Source organism: Gracilinanus agilis, chromosome 3 (genome assembly GCF_016433145.1).
Source record: "Gracilinanus agilis isolate LMUSP501 chromosome 3, AgileGrace, whole genome shotgun sequence".
Lineage (NCBI taxonomy): Eukaryota > Metazoa > Chordata > Mammalia > Didelphimorphia > Didelphidae > Gracilinanus > Gracilinanus agilis.
Window position 1 is genome coordinate 295,658,143 of NC_058132.1, and position 13,437 is coordinate 295,671,579.

The 13,437-nt window shown below is 35.3% G+C and overlaps 1 protein-coding gene across 1 annotated transcript in view; it reads right to left on the reverse strand.

Annotated features, from left to right (window-relative positions):
* The window catches only part of THSD7B (thrombospondin type 1 domain containing 7B), a 932,487-nt gene extending 920,395 nt beyond the window's left edge, over positions 1–12,092 (reverse strand). The window contains exon 1 of the mRNA XM_044666609.1: positions 11,954–12,092. Within this exon, the coding sequence (XP_044522544.1) occupies positions 11,954–12,092 (139 nt within the window). The remainder of the gene's footprint in view (positions 1–11,953) is intronic.
* Positions 12,093–13,437: the final 1,345 nt, after the last annotated feature.

The following is a 13,437-nucleotide window of genomic DNA, read 5'->3' on the forward strand; positions in this document are numbered from 1 at the left end:
TTTATAAGTGAAATGTGTAGTGTGAATGAAATCCAGCATTAGGTGGAAAAAGTAGTATTTCAGTAATAGACTATTTTTAAAGCCCAAAAAAAGTCATAAATTTAAAGGGGAAAGTACTTTCACAGATTTCCTGCATGACCCCACAGTTCTGTTCCCATAGTAACCCTAAAGAGAGAAAGAAAGGGGAAGATGATCACTTTTGCCAACCAAACAAAGCTTGTTTCGGACATACTGCAATCAGAGAGGAAAAAAAAACTATAAAAGTGAAACTAAAGGATTATTTTTTAATGTTTGTCCCTATGCACATTCCATTTTTGCTCAATGGTTAAAATTTGCTTAAATGTTCATTTTTAATATCATTAAAATAACTATACATACAAAATCAACAAACTTACAGAACATAATTTTCAATTTGTAATTGTTTACATTAAAGTCAGATAAATATTCTCTTTGATTGGTATATTTTAAAAATCAAACTTTAAAAATCTAAGACTTTTAAGCCGGAATAACATTGTTTTAAAATCTTTAATCCTTTCTCTAATCTCATATTTTTAATTAAACTCTTTTTAAAATTCTTCTTGTCCTATAATTCTTTTTAAAGGAAATTCTTCCCTGGAAGAAAAGCCAGAGGGTGGGAAGTGGGGGGACCATTACTGATTTGCTCCAAATAAATTTCATCATAAATCCCTGCCATTTCTCAAGCATGTGTATAATTTATATAAAAAGAAAATTCAGATTTGGAATCATATTCCTTATGTTGACTTCTTTAATCATACCCACAACAGGAAAGGTTCTCTTCAAATAAAATAAGCCAGTATGGTCCTTTAACTTTTTAAAAATTATGATCACTTTTTAATGTTCCAAAAATTTTCAGACACACTCCTCCACTGCAGTCCCCAACATAATAGTAGCTTTTTTATGGAGATATACAATGACAAAAAACTGTATTAAGTAAAGTTTTCATTTCATCTATTTGCTTAGGGAAAAATACAAACATATATCTATGAAAAATGTTATTTATTCAGTCTACAGAAGAAAAGTTTGTTTATTTATGGATACACCCATGTAATTTATCCATTTCTACTTTCGGATCTTTGGCTCACAGGTTTAGAACCACTGATTTGGTGTCAACTTGTAATATGCATATTTATTTATATGACTTATGAACAACTCATGTCAATAGGCTTTTAATTGCCTCCTTTATAGTAGAAATCATGCTAATCTCTGGGGATTACAAAGAAAGGCAAAAAAACAGACCTTGTTCTCAAGGAGCTCACAGTATAAACATAGAAACCATGTACGACAAAAGATATTTACAGGATAAATTGGAGATAAATTCTGAGAGAAGGCACTAATATTCAAGAGGCCTGCAAAACTCACAACCCTCCTAGATGACAAACTCCCTGAAGTCATAAATGTGTTTTTCTTCTTTCTAGGCAATTTCAAGCAGCATTAGCACAGTACCCTGTATATAGTAGTTAATAATAGTTTCCCAAATTGAATGCATTGAATCTCTTTATTTTCTCCTGTGAATTCAGTACAATTCTCTGTACTATGCCCCCTCAATAAATTCTCTTGGATGAAACATACATCTGTAGTAATAGGTGATTAGCAGGGAAAGCAGAATACATGAAAGAACTTCAAAGTATTTTTCTCTTACATATTTTTTCATGATTTAGGCCACTTAAAAATATGAGCTTACATGTGCACTGATTCTGCAGTTTATACAAAAGAAGACAAACATATTACATATATACATATACATTTATATGTGTAATGTATATACTCATGTGTATACTTGTTTACCTATTTCAGACCTCCTATATATGTGAATAAACATACATAAGATGTATGTATGTATAGATATATATCCACACATGTTCATCTTGTTCAATCATTCAGTCATGTCCAACACTTCATGACCTCATGGACAATAGATCACTGATACTATCCATGGGGCTTTCTTGGCAAAGATAACTAGAGTGGTTTCTCATTTCATCTCCAGGCGATTAAAGCAAACAGAATTTAAATGACTTGCCTAGGGTGGCACACCTAGTAAGTGTCTAAGACCAGTCCCACCACTTTATCCACTGAGTAAGTTAGCTGAACAAGATAGATGGATGGATGGATGGATGGAGAGAGAGAGAGAGAGAGAGAGAGAGAGAGAGAGAGAGAGAGAGAGAGAATATCTTTACAACAACTTTGGTAGAACATCAGGACAGATCCTCTCTTCCCCACTTTGGTGAGAGTTAATTTCACTTAAAGTAAAACATTAAGGGGGCAGCTGGTTGGCTCAGTGGATTGAGACTCAGGCCTAGAGACAGGAGGTCCTAGGTTCAAATGCAGCCTCAGACACTTCCCAGCTGTGTGACCCTGGGCAAGTCACTTGACCCCCATTGCCTACCCTTACCACTCTTCTGCCTTGGAGCCAATACACAGTATTGGCTCCAAGACAGAAGGTAAGGATTTTTTTTTAAAGTAAAATATTAAAATCCTGAAACAATCAATGAATCAATCAATGCATTATTCTAGGTGTAAGAAGTCCTTACTCAGATCTGAAAAAGTAAAAGCCAATAGATAAAATGAAATGCCCCCACATAAGAAAGATTGGTGGAAGAGACTCAATTCTGCTCTAAAAAAACACCTCAGTTTGGAACCCAAGCACTTAAGTTCTTTTCAAATTAGAGGAAAGAAGAGTTCCAATAACCCCAGTAAGAGGGAATCACTTTGGAGTGTGAGATATGGGATGAGAATAGTTTCTTTGGATAACCTTAGAAATGTGAAGTGTCTAAAGATTTTCAGTGTGCCATAGACATCTCTGAGACAATAGGTGATAGCAGCCTCACAAGCAGGAGCCCAAGACAAACTGCATAAACTGAAGAAAGTCAGCTAAAGAATAGTACGGAGTCAGCCTAAATCATACCTAAAGGAAAATGCATGAAGAATGTCACAAAAGTAGAAAAGGACTTCCATTTAACCAGTCACTGGTCATACATGATCTTAAGGCTTAACTCATTAGTCACTGTATGTACTTGTGGAAGTGTATCCTAGGCTCTTGAAGAGAGGGAGTGGAAAGGGAATTTTTACAACTATTCTTCTTATAACACATTCCTAAATAGCTGTTTCAGCACTGCCACCAAAATAATAGATGTATTTATTTAACCTGAGGTAGCTAGGTCATGCAGTCTGATAGCCTGGAAATAGGAAGACTATTTTCCTGAGTTCAAGTCTAGCCTCAGACACTTTTTAGCTCAGTGATTCTGAGCAAATCACTTAACATCTGTTTGCCTAAATTTCCTCATCAATAAAATGAACTGGAGAAGGAAATGGCAAACAACTCCAGTATATTTACCAAGAAAACCCCAAATGTGTTCATGGACACGAGTGAAACAATTGAGCAACACGTCTAAATGATCCACCAAACTATATATCAAGATTTATTTTGTAGTAATTGCCTAATCCTAAAATGCAAATTCTCACATAGAAATGTTAATAATAGGTTTGGTTAAAAGTCACTCCACTACACATCTGTTTTAGATTAGGTAAATAAAGTTAGGAGAGGTTACAGGACGTTCTTGAGGTCGCTAGGACAGTAAGGGACAGAACCAGCTCTTCTGTCAAGCTAATGTTTTCCATAATATTATGCTATGTAAAAGTTTTACCAGGATCCCATCTGTATGCCTGTCGTGTATTTTAATCCTATTTCTGCTGGGGGAGGCAGGGTGGTGACCAGTTGTTTTCCATTCTCCAAGATACCCAGATACCAGCTATTTGTTAGTTATTTATCTTTAATTAAATGCCTAGGTGAATCATTTTATGAACTTATATTATACTTATAACAATTAGGTACCTCCTGTATTTCTACTCCCTCCTAATTTATTAAATGTTAGATTACATGCACATTTCAAAAAAGACTTCCAGTGCAAAGAAGAAGCAAGGAGGGGAGTATGGATGAGTGAAGTTTTATTAAAATGTTAATGGATTAAGGTTGAGGGAGAAGCTTATGGAGAAGCTGTGCCATTTAAAATATCTCTTCCCATCTAAAAATTATAATTTCAACTTATTGTACTCTTAGAACTTCAATCTTTCTTTTCACCTGAGTCATTATTTATTGACTGGGCAGAGTTTAATGAATTACAAGTTTGTAGTATAAGCAGCTTTTCAAAGGTCTGTCCTATAGAGGAAAATCTTCAGCACCTAGCTAACATTCAGAGAAATTATTTGGGTCCATTTACAAATACAGAAAAACAGTTTTCCAACTGTCTTCCTTTTTCTCTTATGTTTTAGAAAAGCAATAGCCCTAAGACTATACAGAATAAAAATGTAAGGTCAAATGTAAAATGTAAAGTAATATTTTTAAACCTGATTTTTCAATCTTACTCCTAAAAAATTTCTGAACTGAATGTGTTAATGTATTACCAGAATATGCTAGTATGTGGTAATATATTATTAGAACACACTGAAGACTTACATTATTTAAGAAACTGCTTTGTGTGACGTCAAAATTCATTCCTCTCCTTAATCTAATGCAATTTATTTTTCTTAAAGGTATACTTAATGATTTTTGACTGCACATAAAGTTATTCTTATGAATCTTTATATAATAACCTACACATAATTTAAATTATAGACTTTACTCCATTCCACAAATATTTACTAAATACCTACTACTTGTCCATTATGATTCTGTAGGGGATATAAAAGAATTTGAAAAGGTTAACATAAAGCAAGTGTCAGGTGGCGTAGATGTCACCTGGGACATTCAGGTACATTCAAGCAGATTAGACATTATCTTAGTATGAGTAAATTTCCTGATTAGTTCTACTTCATTCTAGTCTGTGAACTTAATTCATAGTGTCTCCTCAACTCTTGCTACCTCCAATCTAAAGTGTTCTTGGATTTGCAATTCCTTTGCCCCAGTGTGTCCTAATTCTGATTCCTGAAGTTTTTCTTGTCTGAAAATTTAATACTGGTATTCTAGGCCAAGGATTGCCATTGTATCAAAGAAGTAGAAATTGCAGGAATGTCCATCAATTGGCATGGATGAACATTTTGTGACATATGATTGTGATGGAATATTATTGTGCTATAAAAAATGAGGAGAATTTTAGAAAAGCCTGGAAAGACATATATGAAATGATGTAAAGTAAACAGAAGCAAAAGAATATAATATACCATAATAGCAATATTGTAATGATGATGAACTAAAAGACAGCTCCTCTGATAAATACATTGATTCAAGATAATTCAGGACTCGATGAAAAATGCTATCCATCTCCAGAAAGAAAACTGATAAACTCTATTGAAGTAAATTTTTTTCAATTTCCTTATTTTTCTTTATTTTTTTGTAATACAGCTAATGTGTAAATATGTTTTGCATAATTTCTCATATATAATTGGTATATTACATGCCTTCTTAATGAGTAGGGGAAGGACTGGAGAAAGGGAGAGAATTTGGAACTCAAAACTTAGGAAAACGATTAAAATAAACTTACATATATATAAACTTATTTTAATCTATTTTATGTTATGTTATTATATATATATACACAGAAGAGACCTAAAAGCTAAGTCAATGGGGAATGGGGGTTAAATGATTTGCCCAGGATCATACAACTAGGAAGTTTCTGGGGTCTGACTTGAACCCAGGACTCCTATCTCTAGGCCTGGCTCTCAATCTATTTAACCATCTGGCTGCCCCAATTATATATATATATGAAATTAATTTGGGGCAAGTATAAGGGGACAAGGCTAGCAATCTCACCCCATAAAAATCTCACTTGCTATAGAAACTGCAACCTCATTAAACCAACAAAATCAACGATCGCCTAGTCTGGAAGATTGCTCTCCAACAAAGTCCACGATGCGTGCTGGCAAAAGCCAACAAACCCCAGGCCTACGTCAAATCTTGAACATCAGATGGCCTGAAAAGATCTCCAATACCAGACTCTGGGAAAGAACAATTCAGTATCCCATGAGTCAGGACACTATGAAAAAAAATATGGAACCCACCAGGGAGGAGAAAAGTCGGAAGGCCAAAACAGACCTGGCAAGATATGCCCAGTTGGTGGAAGTTGCCCAGAACAGAGTCTGTTGGCGTGAGATGGTTGCAGCCCTATGCTCCTCTGGGAGTCAATAGGAATAATAATAATAAAAATAATAACAATAACAATAACAATAATAATAATAAGGGGACCCAGCAAAAAAGGAATCTCTTCCTCTGATACTGACTGACTCCCTATAGTCAATACTATTTCAGACTACTTTCTCTTGCTATCATTTGGTCATACTCAAATGTTATAAACACATTTTAAAGATGACTCTGAGAAAATCACATCATAAGGCTGACTTGCCATGAACTAAAAATTCCATGACATATCCCTCAACCTAGTAAAAAAGACTTTAGGATTATTATTGGCCTTATGCCTTTCCTCCTCTCTATTAACTTAAAATTGAAAGTGTTGGCTGTTGTTATATTCTTCCTTATTATTTTGGCTCTACTGTAGTACTTTTCTTGACCTGGTTATGTTTCTTTGATGCAAATTATAATTTGACTGATTCCACACTGCTTTCTGTTTGTATACTCTCTGAACATGGGTGCAAAACCCTACAAAGTCAATTTGTAATTTCTCTAATTTTGCTTCTCCATCCAATTTTAGTAATTTGGGTTCCATGGCTTTAGGACTAAAAGAGGTTTTCTATGTATAGGCTTAGACCAGCATTATTTTAAAAAATACTCACATATGAATTAATATTCTTTCCTCACCAAAACATATTGATAGCCTACTAGTTCCAGTCAAATGCCAATGAACTTAGTTTGTTCTTGAGTTTAGTTGTGGATTCAGATTCTCTGGGCCTCCAAAATTTAAGATATTTTCCAAAATAGGACAACTTTATAACTTTGTAGAGAGGAAGTAGGATATAATGAATAGCTTGCCAGATATGGAGTCAGAAGACCTAGTTTCATACCCAACTCTGATATTAAGTAGCTATATGACCCAAAACAAGTCACTTCACTTTTCTGCTCTAAAGAGAAAAGGACAGGGTCTAACCTTGTAATTTTATTGGCATAGAGAGCTCCTAGTGGGAAACTTCCACTACTAACCTAAGTTAATGCCTTTTCTATAATATATCATCTTTGAGGGTTGATTATAACAATGAGAGGTTAAGTGAATTTCCTTGGGTTCAACAGCCAATATATGTCAGAGAGAAGACTTGAACCCAAATCTGGATTTGAGTTCAAGTTTTGATCTATTAGCCATGCTATCTCTCTGTAAAATTAGAAGAAAAATATTCTCATTAGCCTGTGCCACACAGTCTCTGTCAGAAAAATTATTTGGCTACAAATTGCTTCTCAGTGGTAACTAAATCCCCTTCCTATATCATGGGAATAGCTGCTAACATTTTTATAACACATTAAGGTTTATAGAATTCCATCATATTTATGCTTGGGAAAATATTTGAAGGTATTAATGTTCCCTAGAGCCTTATAAGTCCATCATCTGTTCATCTCCTTTGTAGAATAGGAAATTGTTATATTTACTCAAAACAAGAAGCCACATCACTTCTTATCAACACTCTTGCTGACCTGGTTCTGTTTCCTCTCTCTGTATGACAGATTGCCTGACACTGCATATAGCTCCCAGGAACTCATCACAATGTTGACAGGCATTCAACAGTCCTGCCAGATCAATGACCCCCATATTATTCTATAGCTAAACACAAATTTTCAATCAGCAGAGATTGCCTTAACTACATGGTCTTTCACTCACTCATTACTTATATATTCATTGTTTTTCTGATGTTAAGACATGCCTAGGAATGCTTCTGAGTTATCTGAGTTTTGCTAAGATCTAACCTTTAGATTGAAAGGAAAAGAAAGAAATGAACAAACATCTTACATGATTGACAATACAATCTGAACCCAGAGAATTTCTAAATAAGAGTTTATCACTTCTTCATAGAAGTCAAGTCAACTTCTAGATAAGGTAGGACCCAGAATCCTTGGATTTGATAAAATATTTCCAAAGTGCAAATAATAATATTCACTGTATCACGCAAAATAAAATTTCCAGTTTAAATGAAATGAGCATAATCAAAAAGAAGAAATATCTTATTGCAAGATCAGCTGACACTTAATCTAAGATGTCAAGACAGGGAATGAGAGTGATGACCAAGAACTGAAATCCTGGAGTCACCTTTTTATATTTATGGAGAAGATGGTGATTCTGCAGTTAGCTTCATGGGAGAGATAAAAACAGATACCTACTGTCATGAGGATGCCAATATGATAGAGAAATACTCAGACTACAAGTGACAATGGAGAGATTCCATATTCCATTAGTAGAGCTGAAGGTAGTATAGCTTCCTTGTAGAAGAATGTAACAAAATTCTTGAATATTTTTTTTCTTTTTAATAATACTCTCTTTGATATATTGTGGTCAGGATGCTTACAAGTATAGAATTATTCTAACAAATATTCCTGTTTCATGAAAAATAACAATGTTGTTATTATCATGGATTAACTTTTGTAATGCAGAGATGCAATCAAGGCATTTACCCTTCGAAAACCTAACAGTAGAACTTCTGGCAGTTAGCCAGCCTTAGAACTCTGACAAAGGACAATTGATCCCAGAAGCTTGTGAAGAGCTGAGGGGTGAACTGAGCTCTGCCTTCAGGCTGAAACCTTGCCATGAATCTGTGTTTTTGTCTTTGGACATTTAGAGCTTAGCTAACGTCTCTGGACCTTCTCTGATCTTCCCTATATCATTCCCCTATTACCTTCCTGATTTTCCTGTGGGCTTTGGGAGAAGGGTGGATTTTGGGGTTGTAGCAAAATTAGACTTTGAGGATTTAGTTCCCCATAGACAAGTAGGGCTTACCCTTGAAACAAACTATCCCTTGCTTTATTGTTTTAGTACTCCCTAACCTCAAGGGCAGCCAAACTTCCCTGGCTGAGAGAGAGCAGGCTCTTTCTCAGTCCAAGCCATTCCTGTGACCCTCCCCCAACTTGACCTCCTTAGCAGCTGTTAGAGAAACCCTGTACCCTTCTCTCCTTTATAATCAACCCTGAAACTTTAATAAACCCCATTGTTACCTACTCAAACCCTTTGCTAAATCATTGGCTCGACGATAAGTGAGGGTTGAAGGAGGGAAGGAATAATTCTCTTTATTTTCTTGAGGGAAGCTGGAGGTGTCTATCTTGGGAGGAAGTAGTTGTCTCTATACTTCCTCCTGGAAAACCTTCAGTTTCACTGACAGGGAGGAGCCTTGGGACTTCTTCCTTATGGACTTGAGAAACTAACTAGAAAGCCCACTAGTCAGATTCAAACCACTTCTGACTGGCCCTAACCTTTGGGTCTGTAGAAATACCATTTTCTCTGGAAGAGTCCAGCCTTCCTTCCCCAGTAACCTCTGTCTCTAATCTGAGTGTCTCCCCATTGCAGCTGCCTCACCTAATTACCTCATGATCTCCCTTACCGTTCATTATAATGCCTTGGCCTCCATTTCCCTAAACTCAGCCATTCCCTTACATCTCTCCTTACCACCTCAATCTACTATTGCACCCTCCTTTCCCACCAAAGGACCAAACCCCCATTTACCTTTTCTTTATTCTTTTGTTACACTTTTTTGAAGTTAACCTTATCATCTAAAAAGGGATTAATTAAGTATCTATCTAATATGGTTTCTTCAAGGCACAGGTGAGAAAATGTGTGTATGCATACAAACATACATAAACATATATAATACTTTATACACAGTATTTTGTATTAACTGTAAAGGACTATACATATATACTTTTCAATATCCTCCTCCTCATCATCATTAACTTAACTGTTTTAGCAGTTTTCCCAAAGATAGTTTGCAATATCTCTCTGTACAGGGAACAATGGGATCACAGAGATAATCACTTTACAAGTGAGAAAAAAATGAATTTTAAGGAGATAAAACCTAGGTCCTCTAATTCTAAAACCAAACCTTGTCCACGAATTCATTCTGTGTGGGCAAAAACAACTGTGGCTCTGATGAGCTTAAATCCAAAACCTTTAGTGCCCCAACCCTCTAGAAAATCAGTTTGGTATCTATCTGTTGTACCACAGAAGCAGTGTCTAACTAGGTCATACCTTCTCTTAAGGCTGTATTCAAACCTATGGAGGTAAGCTTTCTTGATCTTATATAAGATAGTCCAAAATTGACAGGTGACCATTGCTGGACTAGATTGCCTAAGTCTATAGATAGAAGTTTTTGTAAGGGACACAACAATTAGTTGAAGCTAAAGATCAAACCCACACTGTATAGAAGATTGCCCAAAACATCAAACAATGATCACTTTTCAGAATGGTGGGACCTAGCAGATCTTAGGCTCCACTGATATAGCCTTTGAGTTATAAAACCTCCATGGACAATTTTAGTAGAGGAAAAAACCAGCAGTCATGTCATTTTCACACAGACATGACATATTTATGATTTTATATTTAATAAGATGTTCAGTCTGTTTTAATTTAAACAAAATAGCAGCAGTCACAGTCAGGCAATGCTCTACTTTTAGAACTGTTTGCAAAACTGTAGAAAGTACTATGAGAAAATATGCAAATCACTAATTAGATATCACAGGCGACAATTAAATTAATTTATAAGGGATTAAATGCAATTAAATTTCCTCCAGATTGTATCTTTAATGGTGCTTGGTTAGCAGTTAATATACTTTAAAGCATAATTCAGTCTTTTATTTTTGCAAAGTCATTTAAATGTTACAAATATGACTTTCATGCATATTTCCATGGTGACAAAATAAGTTTACAGTCTAGTTAATTTACGGACTATGACATAAATACCAAAGCTCAAGAATCATAGACCTACTATATATTACATTTTTAGTTTCCAAGTTTTCCATTGAAAACATATACTCTTGAAAAAGGGATGAATACACAAATATGATTGAGATACTTGAAGAAAATGAAAATCTAGAACAGTGGTTCCCAAACCTTTTTGGCCTACCGTCCCGTTTCCAGAAAAAATATTATTTAGCGTCCCCTGTCACATACTAACACCACCCCCTTACAGTTATTCACCGCCCCCAAAATGCACCTGTGGCCATCACCGCCACCCTGGATCGCTGTAGCACCCACCAGCACCCACTTTGGGAATCACTGATCTAGAACAAAGGAAACTATAAGAGATTCGAATAATGAGGTTTAGTTGTTCTCATCTATGTTAAAAAGCCAGTAAAACATTAATGAATTTTTATGCTGATGAATTAATTATATTTTATTCCAGAACAATCATGGCCAATCTTTTCCATGTATTCAAAATTTGAAAAATTTCAAAACCTTATTCACATGTACAAAATAAAAACCATAGAAAGTGGAAACTAATCACCTCAAAACACAGTAATGTTAGTTTAAGTTTCAGAGAGATATCTAATGAGACATATTGAAAAAACAAGTCTTTGATCTGTAAAGTCTGGTAATATGGAGTATTTGCCAGAAATCTTTTCATAATAAATATCTACATAGGGTACCCTCTAAAAGAAATAAACAAAATTGTTCCAGAGAATTTTTAGCAAGAAGTTGTCAGCTAAATTCAGATGTCATTTTTGCAATAAATGGTTAGCTCTATGCAGAGAAATATGGAAAGACTTGACAAAGAAGGAGATGTATCTATGGAAATTATAAGCTTACTTGACAGCAATATGAAAATCCAGAACTAGTAACACTTATGATTTAAGGTGGACATGTGGAAGCAGAAAAGGATATATAGATAGATGTTTTACACTCAGTAAAGATCAAGCCAACACTTTACAAAAGAATGCCTAGAACATCCTTGGTCTATTTTTCCCTTTGGAGACATTATACCATTGCCATATTAAAACAAGCAACTTGCATTTTTTTTTTATCTCATGAATGAAAGTGGAAAAAGAAATGTGAAAAAAGAATAGCATGAGCATTCCTACCTGGTTTCCAAATGAATTGATTATCCTTTTTGCCTTCCAAATGAGTTGTTAGCAGCAGTATGAGACAAAGTAAAAGACAGAGCTTTCTCATGCTTTTCCATACCCAGTATGTGACAGCCAAATTAGCTCTCGGAAACATTCTTCAGATTTGTTGGCCTCTTGTCTTTCCTATTCCTATAATAAACATATAACAATATATAATGATCATAAAATATATAGATATGGATACGTATATATATATACATACATATGTATATACAAACTAGTAGAAATAACCACTATCTCTTATCACTTTGCGTTAAGTTCTAGAACTTCCAAAATCACTTTTTCAAATAATTTTTTGACATAAATGTAAATTAATTGAAAATGTATAAGGAAAGAGACTCTGCTTGTTATTGCATTGGTGAAGGGAACTCCCCATAAAAACCTTCCTCTAGCAAAGCAGTAGGGCTTTGTTGGCAATTTCTCATTTTAGAAAGTTGCCTTGAATACTGAGAGAGATGCCATCTTGCCCAGGAACACACAGGCAGGATTGGCTAGAAGTGATACAGAAACCCAAATCTTCATGAATGTGGAACCAGTTCTCTACTCATATACAGCATTGCCTGTATGTATGTGTGTGTATGTGTGTGTGTGTTTCTGTGTCTCCATCTGCCTGTAAGAAATCTCTAACTATATTATAGATATTTTAATCTCAACATGCCCAAATCTGATCTCATCTTTCCCCCCCAAAAAATCTATAAAACTTCCCTATTTCTGCTGAGGGTACCAAGATCATCCAAGTCCCCCAAGCTCACAACTCAGGCATCATCCTTAATTTCCCACTCTCTCTCATCCCCATATCTAACCTATTATTAAGGCCTTTGGATTCTTCTCTTTTGTAACATCACTCATATACTACTTCTATCTTCTGACACTGCCGCTGCTCTCCTGCAAGCCATTACTATTTCCAGTCTAGACTACTGTAATAGGTTTCAGGTTTGTCTTTCTACCTCAGCCTCAAGTCTCTTCCACTCCAATCCATCTCTTGCTCAGCTGTCAAATTAATCTTCCTAAAACACAAATCTGAGCAGCCACCCCACTCCCATTAATAAACCCTGGTGGATCCCTATGACCTCCAGGATAAAATACAAAATTCTCTGTTTGGCATTCAAAAGACCTTCACAACATGCCCCCCCTGCTAACTTTCTTGTCTTACACATTACTTTCTACCAGTTATTTCCAGTGACACTGGCATTCTTGCATTTTCTTGTACCATCTCCAAAATCTAGGCATTTGCATTGAATATTGCCTATAGGTCTAATATGCCAGGAATTCTCTTCTTCTCCTATCTCTACCTCCTCACTTCCCTGGCTTCCTTCAAATTACAGTTAAAATCTTATCTTCTTTGAGAAAAGTTCCCAATTCCCCTTAATATTAGTGAATTACCTTTGTTGATTATATTTCTCTCTCTACCTACTTACAGATGTTTATTTATTAAAAAT